At 36.0% G+C, this 17139-nt stretch overlaps 1 protein-coding gene across 4 annotated transcripts in view; it reads right to left on the reverse strand.

Annotated features, from left to right (window-relative positions):
* The window catches only part of LOC129725834 (sodium/potassium-transporting ATPase subunit beta-1-interacting protein), a 72598-nt gene that overhangs the window by 30645 nt on the left and 24814 nt on the right, over window positions 1–17139 (reverse strand). For all 4 annotated transcript variants that reach the window (XM_055682138.1, XM_055682139.1, XM_055682140.1 and 1 more), the window contains exon 2: window positions 10688–10825. In XM_055682138.1, the coding sequence (XP_055538113.1) occupies window positions 10688–10825 (138 nt within the window). The remainder of the gene's footprint in view (window positions 1–10687; window positions 10826–17139) is intronic.

A 17139-nucleotide genomic window follows, 5' to 3' on the forward strand; every position in this document is an offset into this window, starting at 1 on the left:
TCACGTGTTAGGGATAAACATTTATTTGCTCTCTCAGTTTAAGAGGGAGTAGTTTTCGTTAGCTTCTCCTTTACTAGAAGAGAAGTTGGCCAAATATCAAAACATTTAGGTTCACATTGAAGCCACATCCTATCCGTTTTCGAATTTAATATTATAGGAAGATTCACAACTCACCATGGGTGCGTATTCTGCAGAAAGTTCGATTTTATACTGTTTTTGCCGCACCCCAGAGCGATGAGAACGGTAACGCAATGCTCAGTTGGTCGCCGAGAAATTTATTTCATTTTTCTTGCGTGCGCGGATGCTCTGTCAAATTAGGAGAGTTTTTTCGTCAGAGAAACTATTACTCTGCGCTCTCTCTACAGCAGATGGTGTTAGGCACATTGAATGTAAGCTCGCAGTTGTTAAGAGGGAAGAAAACTCTTTCTCTTTAAGATGAAGATGAGCAAAACAAAGCCTGCTGTAAACTGAAAATTTGGTACTTTCCACAAAAAAACTTCTTCCCAGCCCTGTTATTCGGTCCAACGCTAGTTTCTAGCAAATAAATGTTAATCATTCATCGGCAATTATTTTTCCTCGATGAATGAAGACTGGCTGAAGAAGTTTAAATCGCTGCTGTAAAGTCGAATTTACAACCGTGTTCGTTCAGGCGTTTTAATATTTTTAATAAATATTATGATAATGAATAAACGAGAAAATACTAAATCTTCGATAAACACCCACTATAGCTACCCACATACGTGCAATAATAATCCATACATACGAAAGAATGAGAAATTTAATTCGATAGCGTGCTCTTTAAAGCAAAGTAAAGCCTTGGTGCTACATTCCGTATCGGAACTCGACCTTCCGTTTATTATACACAGACTTCGCAGCCAACTGTTAAGTGTACAGGACACCTAAGGGGCTAGGGCTACGATCCTACTGACACTAACAGTTTCCCCCGAGTTGAGACTCGAACCTACGACGACTGGCTTGTTAGGCCAGCATCGTACCTCGAGACCAGCTGGGAGCGTGCTCTTTATAAGCAACTAATATTTGCCACCTCCCGCGAAAGAACAGTCCGTTTTGCCGGTCAATGAACAAATGAGAAATTCAATTCGATGGCATGCGCTATTATAAGCGACCAATATTTGTCACCACCCGCTTTCTGCTGCTCCAGAAAGAACCGTCCGCTGTGCCGGTCAACGCACGAATGAGAAATTCAACTTGATGGCGTGCGTATGATACCGATAGAGTTTTGGAATGTAAATGATGGGGTGAAATGTTCGAATGGTACCTTATATATCAAGGTTTCGTCAGTTATTTGGAAAGAAGGAGGAAATTAGAAGAATAGGGAATGGCAAGGAAAGTAAAGAAGCATCAGGAACAGAAAGCGACCTCGAGTAAAACAACTACAAATCGTTTACAAAGTCAGATCGGTTGTATCCGTTAGTGTCGACTGTGCTTGGGAAGAGAGGTGGTGTTTGGTTTCTCGGTATGATTTAGACAATCGATGCTATTTACCAAATTTTGAATAGTGTATCTCAAACAATCCCAGTTGTGTATCAAACAATCCCAAACAAGCTGGCCTCGAGGTACGATGCTGGCCTAACAAGCCAGTCGCCGTAGGTTCGAGTCTCGGTTCGGGAGGATCGTAGCAATTGTCCTGTACACTCTACAGTTGGCTGCGAAGTATGTGTAAAATAAAACAAAAAGTCGAGTTACAAATCGGAATGTAGCACTAAGGCTTTGCTTTTTATCTCAAACGATAGGTTTTTTTTTTGTTACATAAATTTATCTGCAAAAGAATTTCTGATCAGTTGATGCCAAAACCTCGATATTCTGAAAAGAAATTGACTTATATATAAGCACAAAACCTGACCAGTTTTCCCCGGTTTTTCCTGGTAGAATTACTAGATTTTCAAATTCAGACGCCTAACTTCGATATAGACGTTAGTCCAATGTCAAAATTCCCAACTCCCAGAAAGTCGAGATTTTGCAAAAAAAAAAAAAAAAATCCGAGCTAACACAAGATCTCGACCATTCATGTATTTCTAGGTTATTTGGCACCAAAAAAAAATTGTATCGAAAAAGTGAAACTTTGACTGCTTTGAGGCGCGTGTTCCCGAAGTCCAATTGAGCTGAAATTTTAAACGAGTAATCTTTTCGAGAAAATGAAACTTTTGAGCCCTACTTCTAACCGAAATTCGAAGGTCAAAATTGCTGCCCTATTGTAAATGTTTGAATGTATTGATTATTGCATGGATGAATGAGAATAGAATCTTTTTATCTGAAATAATATTGTCGGAAAATCTTTTTGTTCCTCACTAAACTTGCAATAACTTTACAGGTAATGGTAACTGCATAAATTTTTCGCGGAAAACTAAATAAGGAAAATGTTTAAGTCTGGTTCGGAAAATATCGTTAGGGTTATCGTAGCGTGACATATTATTTTGGTAGCGTTATGTCACACAAAAAGTACATATTCAATATCTATTCTTTTTGAAATATGTCACATGAAATTGAGTTTTGCACTTACATTATTATGTAAAAAACCTGCAAAGTAAATGTGCTGGTTGTGAATTATTTATGTTTAATTTATTTGTTTTAGCCGAACTTTTCCCGGGAAGCATTACTCAGACTGACCTGGATAAAATCGTACTTTAAAAATTGCAGTCCGTACGGGCTTCGGACTAAACATTTCGGACTCTACTTGGTCACATGTCAAACATTATTTAGACAATGTCAATCGTTTCATAAAATTCCAAATTCAGACTGACGGTTGAATCGCTCCATTCTCTCAAAGTTTCTTTGACGGCAGAATCTCTTAGGTTGGTTGACATCGATTTGAAATGAGGCAAATACAGCACTTCTACTATATTATCACTCAACAGTTTGGTATTTTTTTCAGAAGGAAATTAAAAAACAAGCTTGTGAAAACTAATGCGTTTAGATCTCATACAAAAAATCTGTGTGAATAACGTAAAACCCTTTACTATTCGCCTATTTTAGTTTAGTTATTGTATAGGACTTGAGCTGCATTTAACTGCTTACTTTATAAAAAAACAGTTTAATTAACCCTGGAAAGATAATCTAATTTTTTGTTAAATTGATGCATATATTTTAAATCATTCAAAATGCAAGTTTTTGCTTAAAATTTAATAATGAGCGTACACATGGATAGGTACATAACAAATACTAGAATTCAGTTTTTTGAGAAACGAATACGGATTCGCACGATTTGAAAAAGAATAGGGCAATTCCATTAAAAGCGAAACGTTTCTAGGGTTGAAGACAATTTCTCTGCCACTGCCACTCCACGAGTAGCTGCGGCGCTGAGCTGTTGACTATTGCTCATTTCAAGATGGCTTGACAAAGTATTTTTTTTTAATTCTTTTAGCACCAATATTTAGTGGTTAATTTGTGGTTTCGAAATCCAATTTGTGGTAATTTGTGGTTGAGTAAGTTCTGAGAAATTTTCAGAAAACTGAGTCAAGCCATCTCTGAAAATGATTTCGCTTCAAATGAATCGGACAACGATGATATATACATCAATCGAAAGCTCTTAATTTGTGGTTCACGAAAATGTAGTTTTTGTAGGCATAGTTCATATTAAAATAATTAAAAAACTATTATTTAAATTTTTTGAACATTGTTTACCTCTTGTTGTCAACACCGACCGTACGCGGCGTTGGATGAGCATAGTACTGGCACCTGCCGATGTTAGTGCTAGTGGGTTATCTAGAACATATCGACAGTCGTTCATATACACTAAGGTCGTTTTTTACGCGGGGGATGCGTTCCAAATTTGTATGGGTCCGCGTAAAAAACGACTTTTTTGAGTTGCAAATATAACAAAGAAAACCGTCCTAAAACGTTAAAACCTCGTTTGAATATGATAGTGGCCAATCTAGAGACCAAAATTCAATATTTTAAATTTTGAGTATTTACACCAAAAATTGTGATTTTTTTTAAAAACTGATATATGATCACTCGTGGCCTAAAACGGAAAACGTGATTGAAATGAGGTCGATATCTTGTACCGTTGTTGAGTAATGGAGGAAAGCAACCCGCGTAAAAAAAACCGCGTAAAAAGCGACCTTACTGTATACGACATACAGCTGTCGCTGCCATTGAAAGCTTTTTTGTTTTATTATTCAGGGGGTAGTTGTAGTAGCATATTCCTGAGACGAGAAAATATCGAATTTTAATTCTAGTCAGGACTCACACCTTTGGGCATTTACCATGCGTTTCAACCGTTCCCTACAGTTCTAAGGCCCATTCCCAATCTTCAGGCATCATTCCGGTTTCTAAAATACCCAACAGTCGAATACAGTTGCGTAGTTGGTCACCAAAATATTATTATATTTATCGAAACAAAAAAATGTTCTTAATTATTATCAGGCTGTAATTTATTCCAAGAGTTAAATCGTATGTGCAAATAGATTTTAACATATAATAGATTTTGTATGAGAAAGACCAGATCACACCCCTAGGTGTATTAATTTAGGTTTTTTTTTTCAAACAATCGGTAAACGACAAAACTACATTTCCGGAAATGATTCGACCGAAGATCGAGAAAATTACCCTCGCATGTCTACGTAAAACTTCACTTATTTTGAGGAAATTTAAGTAAAACACACGGAGGCTTGTCACCTACAAATATCTGCTAATTGATCAACATTTGCATTTCGCAGCAAATCTGCACATATAGTATCCCTGGTGTTTACATACTGTTTCACCTAGAAATACTCAGAGGAAGAGATTCGCGGTGAAAAAAATCGCCAATTCGGCAACTGGGTTTCATATGTCAGAGGTGCCAGATCTCTTCTCAAAGCGCAATGTTGACTAACATTCGACTTGTATAATCGGTGGTGACGGTGAAAGTCCTTAAGAATAGTGAAGTGCTTCGCAAAAACTGTTAAGGTGATATATTTTATGCTTATGTTTAATTTTATACACCTTCACTTATTTTGTTACCTATACACAACACACAAAATATCGCACGCTTAGCCTTGGGGCTAATAGCGGTCTCGATCAACTAGATTAGTTGAGAGAATTCGTTATCGATATTGTTTTTGGCACATTTTGCATGTGTAGGATGAGTACAACGATACACCGTGCCCCAGTGCTGAGTCGAGAAAATTTCCAGCTCGAAAAGATCCTCGACTCGATCGGGAATCGAACCCGATATCACAACCGTGTGGGAGAGCTAGCCGACCGACATCGCTAACCACAGAACCACGGGGACCACTTACCTATACACAAAGTTTGTTGAACTCCGGGTAAAAATCACTCATCCATTGGCAATAGAACAAAAAATCGCATAGAAATGAACACGTTCTTTTTTGTACCTGATTGCAATACCTCTCAATGTGGTGTTACCTTTCTTGTTCGTTTGGCTCCAATTTTGACGATTCGTTTGGCTCACCGCATATCTCTCCCTCTGAGTATCTCTAGTTTCACCATACTTATCGCTACACGAAAGCTTTCTGAGAAAAAATCATCTTGATGGTCTACCAGCGCCGCGTACGGTCGGTGTTGACAACAAGAGGTAAACAATGTTCAAAAATTTAAATAATAGTTTTTTAATTATTTTATTATGAAGTATGCCTACAAAAACTACATTTTCGTGAACCACAAATTAAGAGCTTTCGATTGATGTATCATCGTTGTCCGATTCATTTGAAGCGAAATCATTTTCAGAGATGGCTTGACTCGGTTTTCTGAAAATTTCTCAGAAATTACTCAACCACAAATTACCACAAATTGGATTTAGAAACCACAAATTAACCACTAAATATTGGTGCTAAAAGAATTAAAAAAAAATACTTTGTCAAGCCATCTTGAAATGAGCTTGACAATTAGCTAATTTTGTTTTTTCATGGTAAAACTTATCTTTCAATGAATGTTAAATGAATCAACAACTATAAAAAAAGAAACCCATCTTTTTTGAAGCCACTGATAAGGAGAATGTTTCAGAAACCTCCATACAATTTTCTGAAACATGTCTAGGAGTGGCCTGGGTTCTAATTTCAGCTTTCTCTTATCTAGTCTTCAAATTCTTAGGTATATTATGGGGTCGCGTGATGGGTTTGATTTTTAGACCCTGCGGGGGGGGCTCGTATCCTCGTAACTTTGACCTTGCCCTCACGCTAAATTGAAGAATAAAAAGAGTTAGGTCCAACAAACAGTTGAAAGCAAATACACCTCTGCAAGCAATTATAATTACCGATACTTGACAGAAGTAACTTACAAGGCTTCGCAAAGAAGTAAGCGTAAAGGGAAGGGTTAAAGTATTAAAAATCCGTCACTTACTATTGTGACAATATTACCCTTCGTTTCCGTAACAGTCGTTAGAAATTCAGAGGTAAACTCGGCCTTTGGCAACAACGACTACAACATGTTCTTTTTTCCTGCCATATCCAACTATAAGGACGTAGCCGGTGCCGTTATCGATTTACAAAGCGGAAGCTACTGGATTTTTGTACATTGAAGATGATAAATTAATTCCAAATAAGCCGTTATTCCTTGTGCAACTTTACTAGCTCTCAAATCACGGAGGAGTAACTACGAAATGTGCGGTCGTTCAAAATTCTCAGTTTTTTTAATCTCAGTATATAAGGTTGTTAGGTGATAAGTTTAGTTCTCAAGTTCAGACCCACCTACATATACCGGAATTTGTTTCGTCTAATTTCTCCGGAACTAGAAATCCGATTTCATAGAAATACCTTTATTTACTATTGGATTTACTTTTTGGTAGAAAAAAACACACGTTCACTTAACCAGAGGAGGTTATTATAACTTTGCACGATTTTTGATGAGTTCAGCCTTGAATGTTGTCAACTGGCAAAAAATTCGAAAGAAATAATTGTCTCAGAATTCATGTAGATTTAAAAATTGTCACGCCCACCACAGACAGCCGAAATTGAAATCAATATAAAAGAACATTTGGAATTCTTGCAAAGCTGTTTTGTAATCTGTTACTTTTATACCTAACGTCCTCTCGTTTGGAAATACTTCAAATACCTCGAAGCAGGAACGCAACTGAACCAATCCAACGTCCAACATAAAGTCAGTCAGAAACCAGTAGAAATTAACATAAAAACTAGCAATTGGAGTATGATGGCCTTTCGCATGTGGCGTATATTTTCCAACATTGCGAAATGAAAATTTCATACAAAATGTTCATTTTTTCACGTGCGTGTCATGATGTGACACACGTGCGCGTGTGTGATGTCATCTTTTTCACTTAGGCTTACTTTTTTTCACGCATGGACACAGAAACAGCTAGCGAAACTTGACTTTGCCGACCGTTTATATTCTGTCAGTTAAGGGTAATTTTCACTTTACTCGAAGCGAGTGTAAACTGTAAACTGCAAGCAGGTAAAATACCTGATGTCCCTTAAGCTGGAAGTACAAAGTCAGCAGAACAAAGAGTTAATAGCATGAAAATTTAGTGCTCATTCGATGCCCATTTAATGCCATATCGCCGAATTTAATGCTTTATCATTTCTTTGAAAAATTCTCTTCTTTGCTAGCTTAAGAAAATAGCTAGCAGACAATATACCAAAATAGCATTTTTAGTCACAAAACAATTCTATAAAGGTCATAAACATTTAATGCTCTTGAAAAACCTGATTTTCATGATAATTTTATTGACTTTGTATCAGTAGCGTCGGGTCCACCTGTGCAACATGTGCACTGCACAGGTACCCTATTCCCTAATATTCGAGCATATGCAATTATCGAAATATTATAACCTGTTAAAGCAAGTAAGCATACTAGCAAAACCCTTCAATTTGAAGCATCAATCACTTTGGTTTGATTTTCTCATTTCGTTTTTGGAAAAAGAACTTGAATAAATGTTTGGTGCAGATGTAACGAAATCAGCCACGCGACGCCTCTGCTTTGTATAAATTTTTCAAAAATATGATAATACATGAATAGCTTCAATTTTTTCAAATATTTTCCTCTGAAAATAATCAGAATCCTTTTGATACGATTAGATACTAATTAAATGCTTTCATATGCGAGCAGTTTCAATAATTTAGGTGCATTTTTCATTAAATATATTTTTTTCTTCAAAAATATTGTTCTGCTAGCTTAAGAAAAAAGTTAGCGGAACATTGGCCAGGAACAGCATTTTCAAACAATAAACTGTTGTAGAACGGTCATAATAATTTAATGCTCATTAAATGCTCTTGAAAAAACCTGGTAGTCATGATAATTTTATTGTTTTTTTCTAAATTTTCGAAAATATAAAAATATGATTTCCATCCTGATTTTCGATTTTTATTTTTATCAATTCTTTAGTCCTGAAAAAGTCGGAAGGATCGTTTATTTTACGATTTGTTCGTTTCGATCTTTTGAAAAATTATTTTTCAGCGTGCAGAACATTTTTTTATGAAATTTTGAGTGATTGTCAGGTATCGTGTACCATTTCCAATGTTGTCTTACCGGTTTTTAAATAGTTGCGTGCGTTTATGACATCATCATCTGTTAAAAAATCTTCGTGTCATATGCAGTCGATTGCATAAAAGTTTAGACATTTTTTCTTCCTACTTGTAAAAGTGGAAAATCTCTCCCAATGCTTCTAAAACTCAAATGGTAATTTTTCCTCATGAAACTAGGGCTTCTTTCCTCAAGCCAAACAATAATCACGTTGTCAAGATGAATGGGGTTATTTTAAGTTGGTCTAACAAGGTTTAGTACTTGGGACTAATTTACGATAAAAAACTTATTTTTTAAAGAGCACATTGAGAGTATACAAGCCAAGTGCATCAAATATACGAGATGTTTATATCCTCTCATTAACAAAAATTCTAAACTTTGTTTAAAGAACAAACTCTTGATTTACAAACAAATTTTTAGACCAGCAATGCTTTATGCTGTACCGATCTGGTCAAGTTACCGTTCAAAAAGGAAGAAAACGCTTAAAAGGATTCAGAATAAAATTCTGTAAATGATTTTGAAGCGTCCTTCTTGGTTAGGTACACTCGAATTACAAAGATTTACTGGTGTTGAAACATTAGAAGCAATGTCAAATAAAATTATTTACAATTTTCGACAAAAATCGTTGCAATCCTCAATTGCTACGATGAGCTCACTTCATAGTCAATAAGTTTGTAATTAAGTTAGTTGTAAGTTTATATCCTTTATTTGACAAGTAGGTTTAAATCCCTACGAATGACAAGTGCTTATTGAGAAAGCAAACAAATCTCAATAATTAAAATTACTATTTTTTAATTCAATTTTAATTTTAATTTAATTTGATTTTTTAAGTTTTTGAAACTGCTCGCATATGGAAGCATTTAATTGGTATCTAATTGTATCAAAAGGATTCTGATTGTTTTCAGAGGAAAATGTTTGAAAAAATTAAAGCTATTCATATATTATCATATTTTTGAAAAAATTATACAAAATCAATAAAATTATCATGAAAATCAGGTTTTTTCAAGAGAATTTAATGAGCATCAAATCATTATGATTATTCTACAACAGTTTATTGCTTGAAAATGCTGTTTCTGGCCAATGATCTGCTAACTTTTTTCTTAAGCTAGCAGAACAATATTTTTGAAAAAAAAATATATTTAATGAAAAATGCACCTAAGTTATTGAAACTTTTCGCATATGGAAGCATTTAATTGGTATCTAATTGTATCAAAAGGATTCTAATTGTTTTCAGAGCAAAATGTTTGAAAAAATTAAAGCTATTCATGTATTATCATAAATTTGAAAAATTTATACAAAGTCAATATATTTATCATGAAAATCAGGTTTTTTCAAGAGCATTAAATGAGCATTAAATGTTTCTGACCTTTATAGAACTGTTTTGTGACTAAAAATGCTTTTTTCGTACATTGTCTGCTAGCTATTTTCTTAAGCTAGCAAACAAGAGCATTTTTCAAAGAAATGATGGAGCATTAAATTCGGCGATATGGCATTAAATGAGCATCGAATGAGCACTACATTTTCATGCTATCAACTCTTTGTTCTGCTGACTTTGTACTTCCAGTTTAAGGGACATAAATACCTGTGTGTTCCACAACCGGGTTTTCTCGGTCGCGAAAATTTACGCTTTTTCACTTGTCAAGTTCTTCACTTCGCTTGGAAATGTAAACTACGCTTAAAGCATAAAATATTACCGTTGCATAGAATATAAAAGTTCTGTTTCGGATCCATGAAGATTGCAGTTCTTTCAATTTTATGTAGGTGGATGAATGAATGACCACTCTGCGTTTGTCGTGGTAAGCCACCATGGTCGAGTGACAAGAGTGTTCGGTCAGGTGGCAATGGTTTCGTTCACCAAATAAACGAACGTTTTCTGAAAGATAAGCAGCAATATGTTGGTGTCTTCCGAAACTATACTCAGAGTAGTTAAAGCTTATTATGGAAAAACAAACGTTTTTAGTGTCAGAAGTTCTACACCAACTGCATGAAAATAGCACTATACCTTTCACAACTTTCTTACCACGACGACGTTATGTTTTATTAAATTAAATTAAAAGAAAAAATATTTCAGAAATGTACCCGTTTTCTTATCCACCGCATACCAATCAAAGAAAATAATAATTCATTAAGAGCTTGATTCTACCTAACAGTCGTCACCCCTATTTTCCACCCTCGGTTCGGATATTTCTCTCTGTTCGGTTGCCCTGTAGAAATAGAGCTTATAGTGTACCATCACGCAGGAGCTACTCACCGTTACTAAGTATTTTGGACGATATTGATAGGCACCAAAGAATCCAAATATCACAAATATTATATGAAAGAAGTTTGCCAGTATCGGGGCCCACATGTACCCGAGGAAGTCGAACACCTGACGTTCGATGATGAACAACTGCAATTAGAGAAAAGAGAAAGAAGCGAAAGAAAGCCATTAGTTATTAAATTATTTTACATTAATTATCATCTCGATAATGACGTTGCTAATAGGTGAAATTTCCATCTGACTACCGTGTGGTGTCTGTCGGGGACGTGAAAAAAGGAATTGCGTTGGAGTTCAATATCACGCCTATGAGATGATTTATTTTCAATCGGACTGATTTTTGGTAACCAATGTATGGCCACTCTTGACTATAGATTTTTGGGCGAACCGTAGTATATATAATGATTTCGAGGCACGGTTTTGCACGTTGGCATTCGAAGAAACGCGAAACGAAATTGGCACGGAACATCAACTTTTAGTTCGAAATGGCATTTTACTATGAAGTACTATGATCAACCAGTAATAAAATTTATTTAAAATTGAAATACGTTCAAACAACCAACAAACCGGTTTTTCAATTGGCACAAATCATGAAGTGATTGATATGTTTATTAGTTGAATCGCCAGAACCATTCTAAGCCTCAGTCTACAAGAATGGTTCAGCACTGATCAGTGTGGGTGGTGTTCGTGAGCTGATATAACGAATCATGTCGAGTCCGTCACTCACTTCAGTTCAGAAACAATAAAGCCATAACGGCCATAACTTGTTGAGGTAATTTTGTGCTGCTTTTTCGTGCGTGGGTAAATATTATACAATACTATTACCATAAACCTTTGTTCCGACGTTCCGAGTTAACACCGAGCGGCTTGTAATGGATCATGTCAAATGAATAACAGTTGAAGGAAAAAAAGCAAGGCCGGTTTGCGATGTTGTAGAAAAACGGTTTCCTCATGCAATGTAATGCTTTGATTTGCAAAGTCAAGTTGAGCTAGTATTACAAATATTAAATCATAGGGCGTTCGTATAATAATATGCTAATATTATTTGAATAAATTTGAAACATGATGAACAAGCGTGGTGAAAGTAAAATTGAACTGGAGCGGAACGATATAAATTACAACCATTTAAATTATTTTGATACCGCCATTCCAATTTGCGAAATATTTATTTAATCGACAGTTCATTTGATCCTGCTCTTTATGATACAATAGAATGGCGCCTTGGCATTCTTGTTAAATATTTTCACTTGTGCTCTATCCATTGAAGACAACTCACTGCCTGCCACAGTTGATGTTAATTCGAAACGAAAAGCGACAAATGCATTTTGCTGAATATCATCGCGACCGTTTATCAGATTTCATTCGATCAAGCGAACTGTAACACAACACCCGGGGTTCCTTCTTCGAGTAGCCTCCCGAGCAACGGAGAAAGCAAGACGAAGCGCTTCTGTCCACATCATCCGGTGCGGTCGATGTGTATGCTCAACATTTTACCGTTCATCGCCCTGTCGAAACTGGACAGTTATTGGAAGCTTAAATTATATCTGAATCTTTTTTCTCCACCGTTATCATAAGATCTTAATAGAGTAGTCCGATGGGAATCCTAACTAAGCATAATAGCTAATGAAAGACTGGGACAGTGCTGTTAGTTTCTTCAAAGTGCATAACTTTTACGTCTTGTGATGGTGGGTTCGTAGGACGATTATTCCGTGACTCAATAGAGCTGCTTTGACTGACTTGATTTTAAACGAGGAGCCCCAATTGGGTCGAGACGAGCACATTCATTGTCAATCATTAAGTAGCGTGATGCGGATAGCAGTGCGGCTCTGTGTGTGTTTGTGGGCCTATTAATAATATGACAACAAGAAAGAAAGTAACAGCAACCGTTTTATAATTGTACGTGCTGTTTGATTTTTTTTACTACCAATTTGTTTACCATCTGCGATGGTGTTGCTGCACGATTAGCTAAGGATGAAAAGGTTTAAATAACAGCGCTAGTAAGTAATTTAGTACCTTGTCGTTTAACAGTTAACACATTTGCCCCGGCTAGGCATCAAAAATCTTCAAACGACCTTTTAATGCAAAGAAAAAAACACTCAAACTTTCCACGATGTGGATATCTATTATAAATGGCTTTAATTCATCTGTCGTTTCAACCTCGGACAAAGCATATGCTGTTAGAAGTCGCTCTGCACAAAAATCGTTTAGCCTATTGTATAGTAAGGTAATCCGTTGTTTTTTAGCTTACGAGGAAATGAAAATCGACTTTTCGAATTTTGTTTGGAAGTAAGGCTCAAACGTTTCGTCTTCTCGAAAAAAAATCTCATGCAAAATTTCAGCTCAATTCGACTTTGGCAAAGCTGTCGAAGTTTCATTTTTTTGACCGATCAAAAAAGTACAGGTAGTAGACTAAGGAACCTGTTTTAAGCAGCTTACGCAGCCTCTTGTGCATTGATGTGAAATACTCGAAATGTGTGAAGTGAAATACAAACATAACTATTTCAGCTTATTCACTATCCTAGGGATGGGAAGCCTATCGATAATTATCGATAGTATCGATAGTTGACGGCTTTCGATAGAATCGTTAAGCTTTTAGCGTTTCGATAGTTATTGATATTTTCCTCGCATTGGCATTCATACTCCACAATGATGCCAGAACTGGCAAAAATAAATTGCTTTTGCCATTGTTGAGACTTCGATGCTTGCTCGCTCTCATACGAAATCTTCTTTAAAATTGTTAGAAAATTGAGAGATAATTATTTTCGCTCACTCTAACCTGTACGGACAACGACGAGATTTCGCAAAAGTGCAAATTATGTGTGCGAATAAACTTTTAAATATTGTTCCTTTTCACAACCAAAGCTACATTTTGTAGTTTTTCTTCATCTGCTTCCAGCTGTTAAACTATCGATAATTATCAATAGTTACCGATAGTATTAGGAAATTATCGATAATTATCGATAGCCATTTTAGTCGATATTTCCCTTCCCTACACTATCTTTTTCTCTATCAGGACTTGTTTTCAGACTATGAAATAGATTAAGCAAACTTTAACAATAATCAATTGAAGGTCCCGATCGAGGGACACTATATCTATCGCCCCGAGCCTATTTCAAGCAGGTTACATCTGTTTTGGAGCGGATTTTCCTCAGCACCCAAATGGCGCCTGAATGGCTTTAATTTAGATTGTGCTTGCTTCATCAACAAAATTACATAAATCACGATTTGAATGTCTCATAATTAACAATTGTTCAGCTCAGAAATAATTTCACCTGAAAGATTGTGTAAATACTATGCATGCTAACTTGTTTTACTAATTGTGAACAGTGTAAGCCAGTGAGAAATAAATATCAAATGTGTTATAAGGACCGGTAAAAAAATATTCTAATCAGCGGAAAAAGCACTACTCATCCCACATATACCGCACCTGCCGTATGTGTTAGAATGAAAAATCTATCAGAAGCATGAAGCGTAACGATCATTCGTTCGTTTTGTAGGTGAGAAACGAAATTCTCATCATTTCTATCCACTTGCATTCGCTACGCTCTGTCGACTGTGTAGAAGTGAAGCACCTTACCTTGAGAATTAAACTACTGCATTGGAAAACAGGTTTTTTTCCTCAATTGTTTTTATTTCGCATTGTTCGTTATAATCGATATCCGATATGCAAACACATACTGACACTTGAGATGCAATCAAATTTCATTGCCGCTCAAAACGATTAAAAGAGTAATTAAGTTTTATAAATGTCATTAAGATTATAAAACTTTAAAGCAGTTCAGCTTCCATGAGTTTTCCATAAGTAAAAATGTCAATGATTACAGTAAAACTAGGTACAACCCCTGAAAAATCATTTTTTACTGAGACAAATTTGACTTTAACTTTGTCAGTAATTAACAACATTCAGCGAAGCACGTCTCTACCGATATCAGTGCTCAAGCATGAGACGCCACAGAACAACCCTTTGAAATTCTCTTCTGTTTTGGTCCACAAATCCTAAAAAAAACATTTGCTCATTTCCCATCCACAGAAGGTACCCTAAACCCTCCTCAATGTCTGAGATCCTGTAGATAAAAACAGACCGAGAAGGGAACAAAAACAGTTTTTTTCCTGCACTAAGTTTCATACCGAACCTGGAGGTAATCAACAATAAACACGGCGAACTTTTCTACCATTACCAAAAACCTGAACAGCTCCTCAGTAGTGATGTAGTTCGTATGTATGTGCCAGAAGAAGTCGGCGCTTTGAGCTTATGCATCCAACTTATGGCATGTCTCTTCGCTTTCAAGCCAGTCGGTTACAATCAGCGGGGAAAGAACCTGACCGACAGAAATAGAACACGACAGGTGAAGCTGCTTGTTTTATGTTTACTTGTGCAGTATTTTTGTGCGTATACGAAATGTGTGTTTTACGACAATAACATTCTGTTACGCAATATATCTGTTTTTAAGACGGATACAATATCAATTTGGCTTCTGAGTTACTTTTTACGAAAGAAGAAAAATAAATTATATCTTCATTATTTATAAACTTTAATGACACCTTGGGTTAGAGTCCTTCTCATTGTCACGAAACTCAAAGAACACACGTTTTCCGAACATTTCAACTGGTTAGGAACAACACATCTGTTCAATGAACACAGTTATGTATACTCGACATGCAACAGATCGCTTCACTGTGCTGTGACATTACTGTGAACTTGAAACCAACCGCTATTTTCCTTCAGTCTGTTTATTTTGCCTTGAGTTGGTGCTGTGTTTGGAATATGCAAATAAAGGCTAGATCTACTTGGACGGCTTTGAAATAGAAGAATAAACGCCGACCGTCATTTATGAACATCCATTAGAAGACTTTTCTGAGAAACATTCTTACTACGTTGCTTACAAACCAGCGGGCATGAGCCTTTTAATTGCATTTGTACTTGGAAAGGCCTAATGCTTGCCAGATAGGCGGAAGCGAAAAAAAATTTTTTTTCAAGATTTTGATTGTGCTTGATAAATTAATAATTTTGTATCTTGTAAATAAAATTAAAATTCAAGAAAATGCTAATTAGATTTCCATTTTTATATATAGTAATATTCAATATATATAGTAATATTCAATATATATAGTAATGTTCAAATTAAAGTGCCAAAAGAGCGGAAATGATCGTCACTTTTATGAGACATAGATATGAGAAAGGTTATTTAAATTCATTTCGATGTGAATGGATTACTTATCTAACGATTGAAAGTACATTAATCACTACTTAGTTGAGAATCAGCAAAAAGAACACCCGCTGGAAATAGTTATCGTAATACATCAAGAAAATTCACAGGAATTAAAATCGCATCTATATAAATAGCATTTTCTAACTATATATATTTTTTTTTATTATTCTAGCTTATTTTCCGTCGGTCTAGTTCCGCCACTGTTGTGGCCAATCACCGACGCCCAGGGAGGCGACTCCACACCCAGGACCCTAACTCACGACCCGTTTATTAACGGACCGGCGCCAACGACTTTACTTCCTCATGCGATGGAAGGCGTGATCCCAGAGATTTTTCGCCTCAGAAAATCTCCCGGTGTCGGCTAGGATTGAATCTAGACCGGTTAGGTTGGTTGTGAGTGGATCACGCCACCCCACAACCATCGACACCTATGTCGGCGGTGGGATTCGAACCCAGGCGTCGAGCGTGGTTGGCAGACACGTTACCAACCACACTAGGCCCCCGCTCTGATTTCTAACTGTATACTCTAGCATTTTATTCGATACAATAAAACAAACATGAGGAATATATAAATATAAATTTTGAAACACAACAAAAAAGTCTTGAATAACATTCAGACATCCATGCCTACAGCGTCAGTGCTACTAGTGCAGGAAAACACAAGAGCTTTTCTATTGGGTATATCAATTCACACGGGTGACACTGAAGATCAGTTTCAATTTAATAACTTATTACCTAATAACTAATAAAACCTATTTAAAAACTATTTTGGTTTGCAGTTTCGAAAATATGCATCCCTGGCTGCTGCTACATTGCTTTTTAGAGTTATACGTTATCAATGTCAGCGAACAAAGGCTCTTTGAAACATCTTCCGTAGCCACATTCAATCGTTCCAGCACGACGTACAAGCAGTTTTAGAATTTTTTAATTTTTTATTCTGAGTATAGTAATTATAACAAAAAAGATGGGAATGCAGAATGTATAGCAATATTGTAAGAACATAAAGCAAGTCAACGCTACGTCGCAAATCGTTCCTGATCGATCATTTCCAATTTCGCTTAAACTTTGCACAGTTTTATTTATAAAGGGTGGTTTGTTAGTAGCTTAACTTAAGTAACTATAATAAATGTTAGTAAATAATGAGTTTGTGTGTCCAATCACAAATGGTAATTTCTCAACACTGTTAGAATTTCTCGCTTATTTTCCGTTGGTCTATTTCTGTCATTGCTGTTGACG

The sequence above is a fragment of the Wyeomyia smithii genome, chromosome 2 (genome assembly GCF_029784165.1).
Source record: "Wyeomyia smithii strain HCP4-BCI-WySm-NY-G18 chromosome 2, ASM2978416v1, whole genome shotgun sequence".
NCBI lineage: Eukaryota > Metazoa > Arthropoda > Insecta > Diptera > Culicidae > Wyeomyia > Wyeomyia smithii.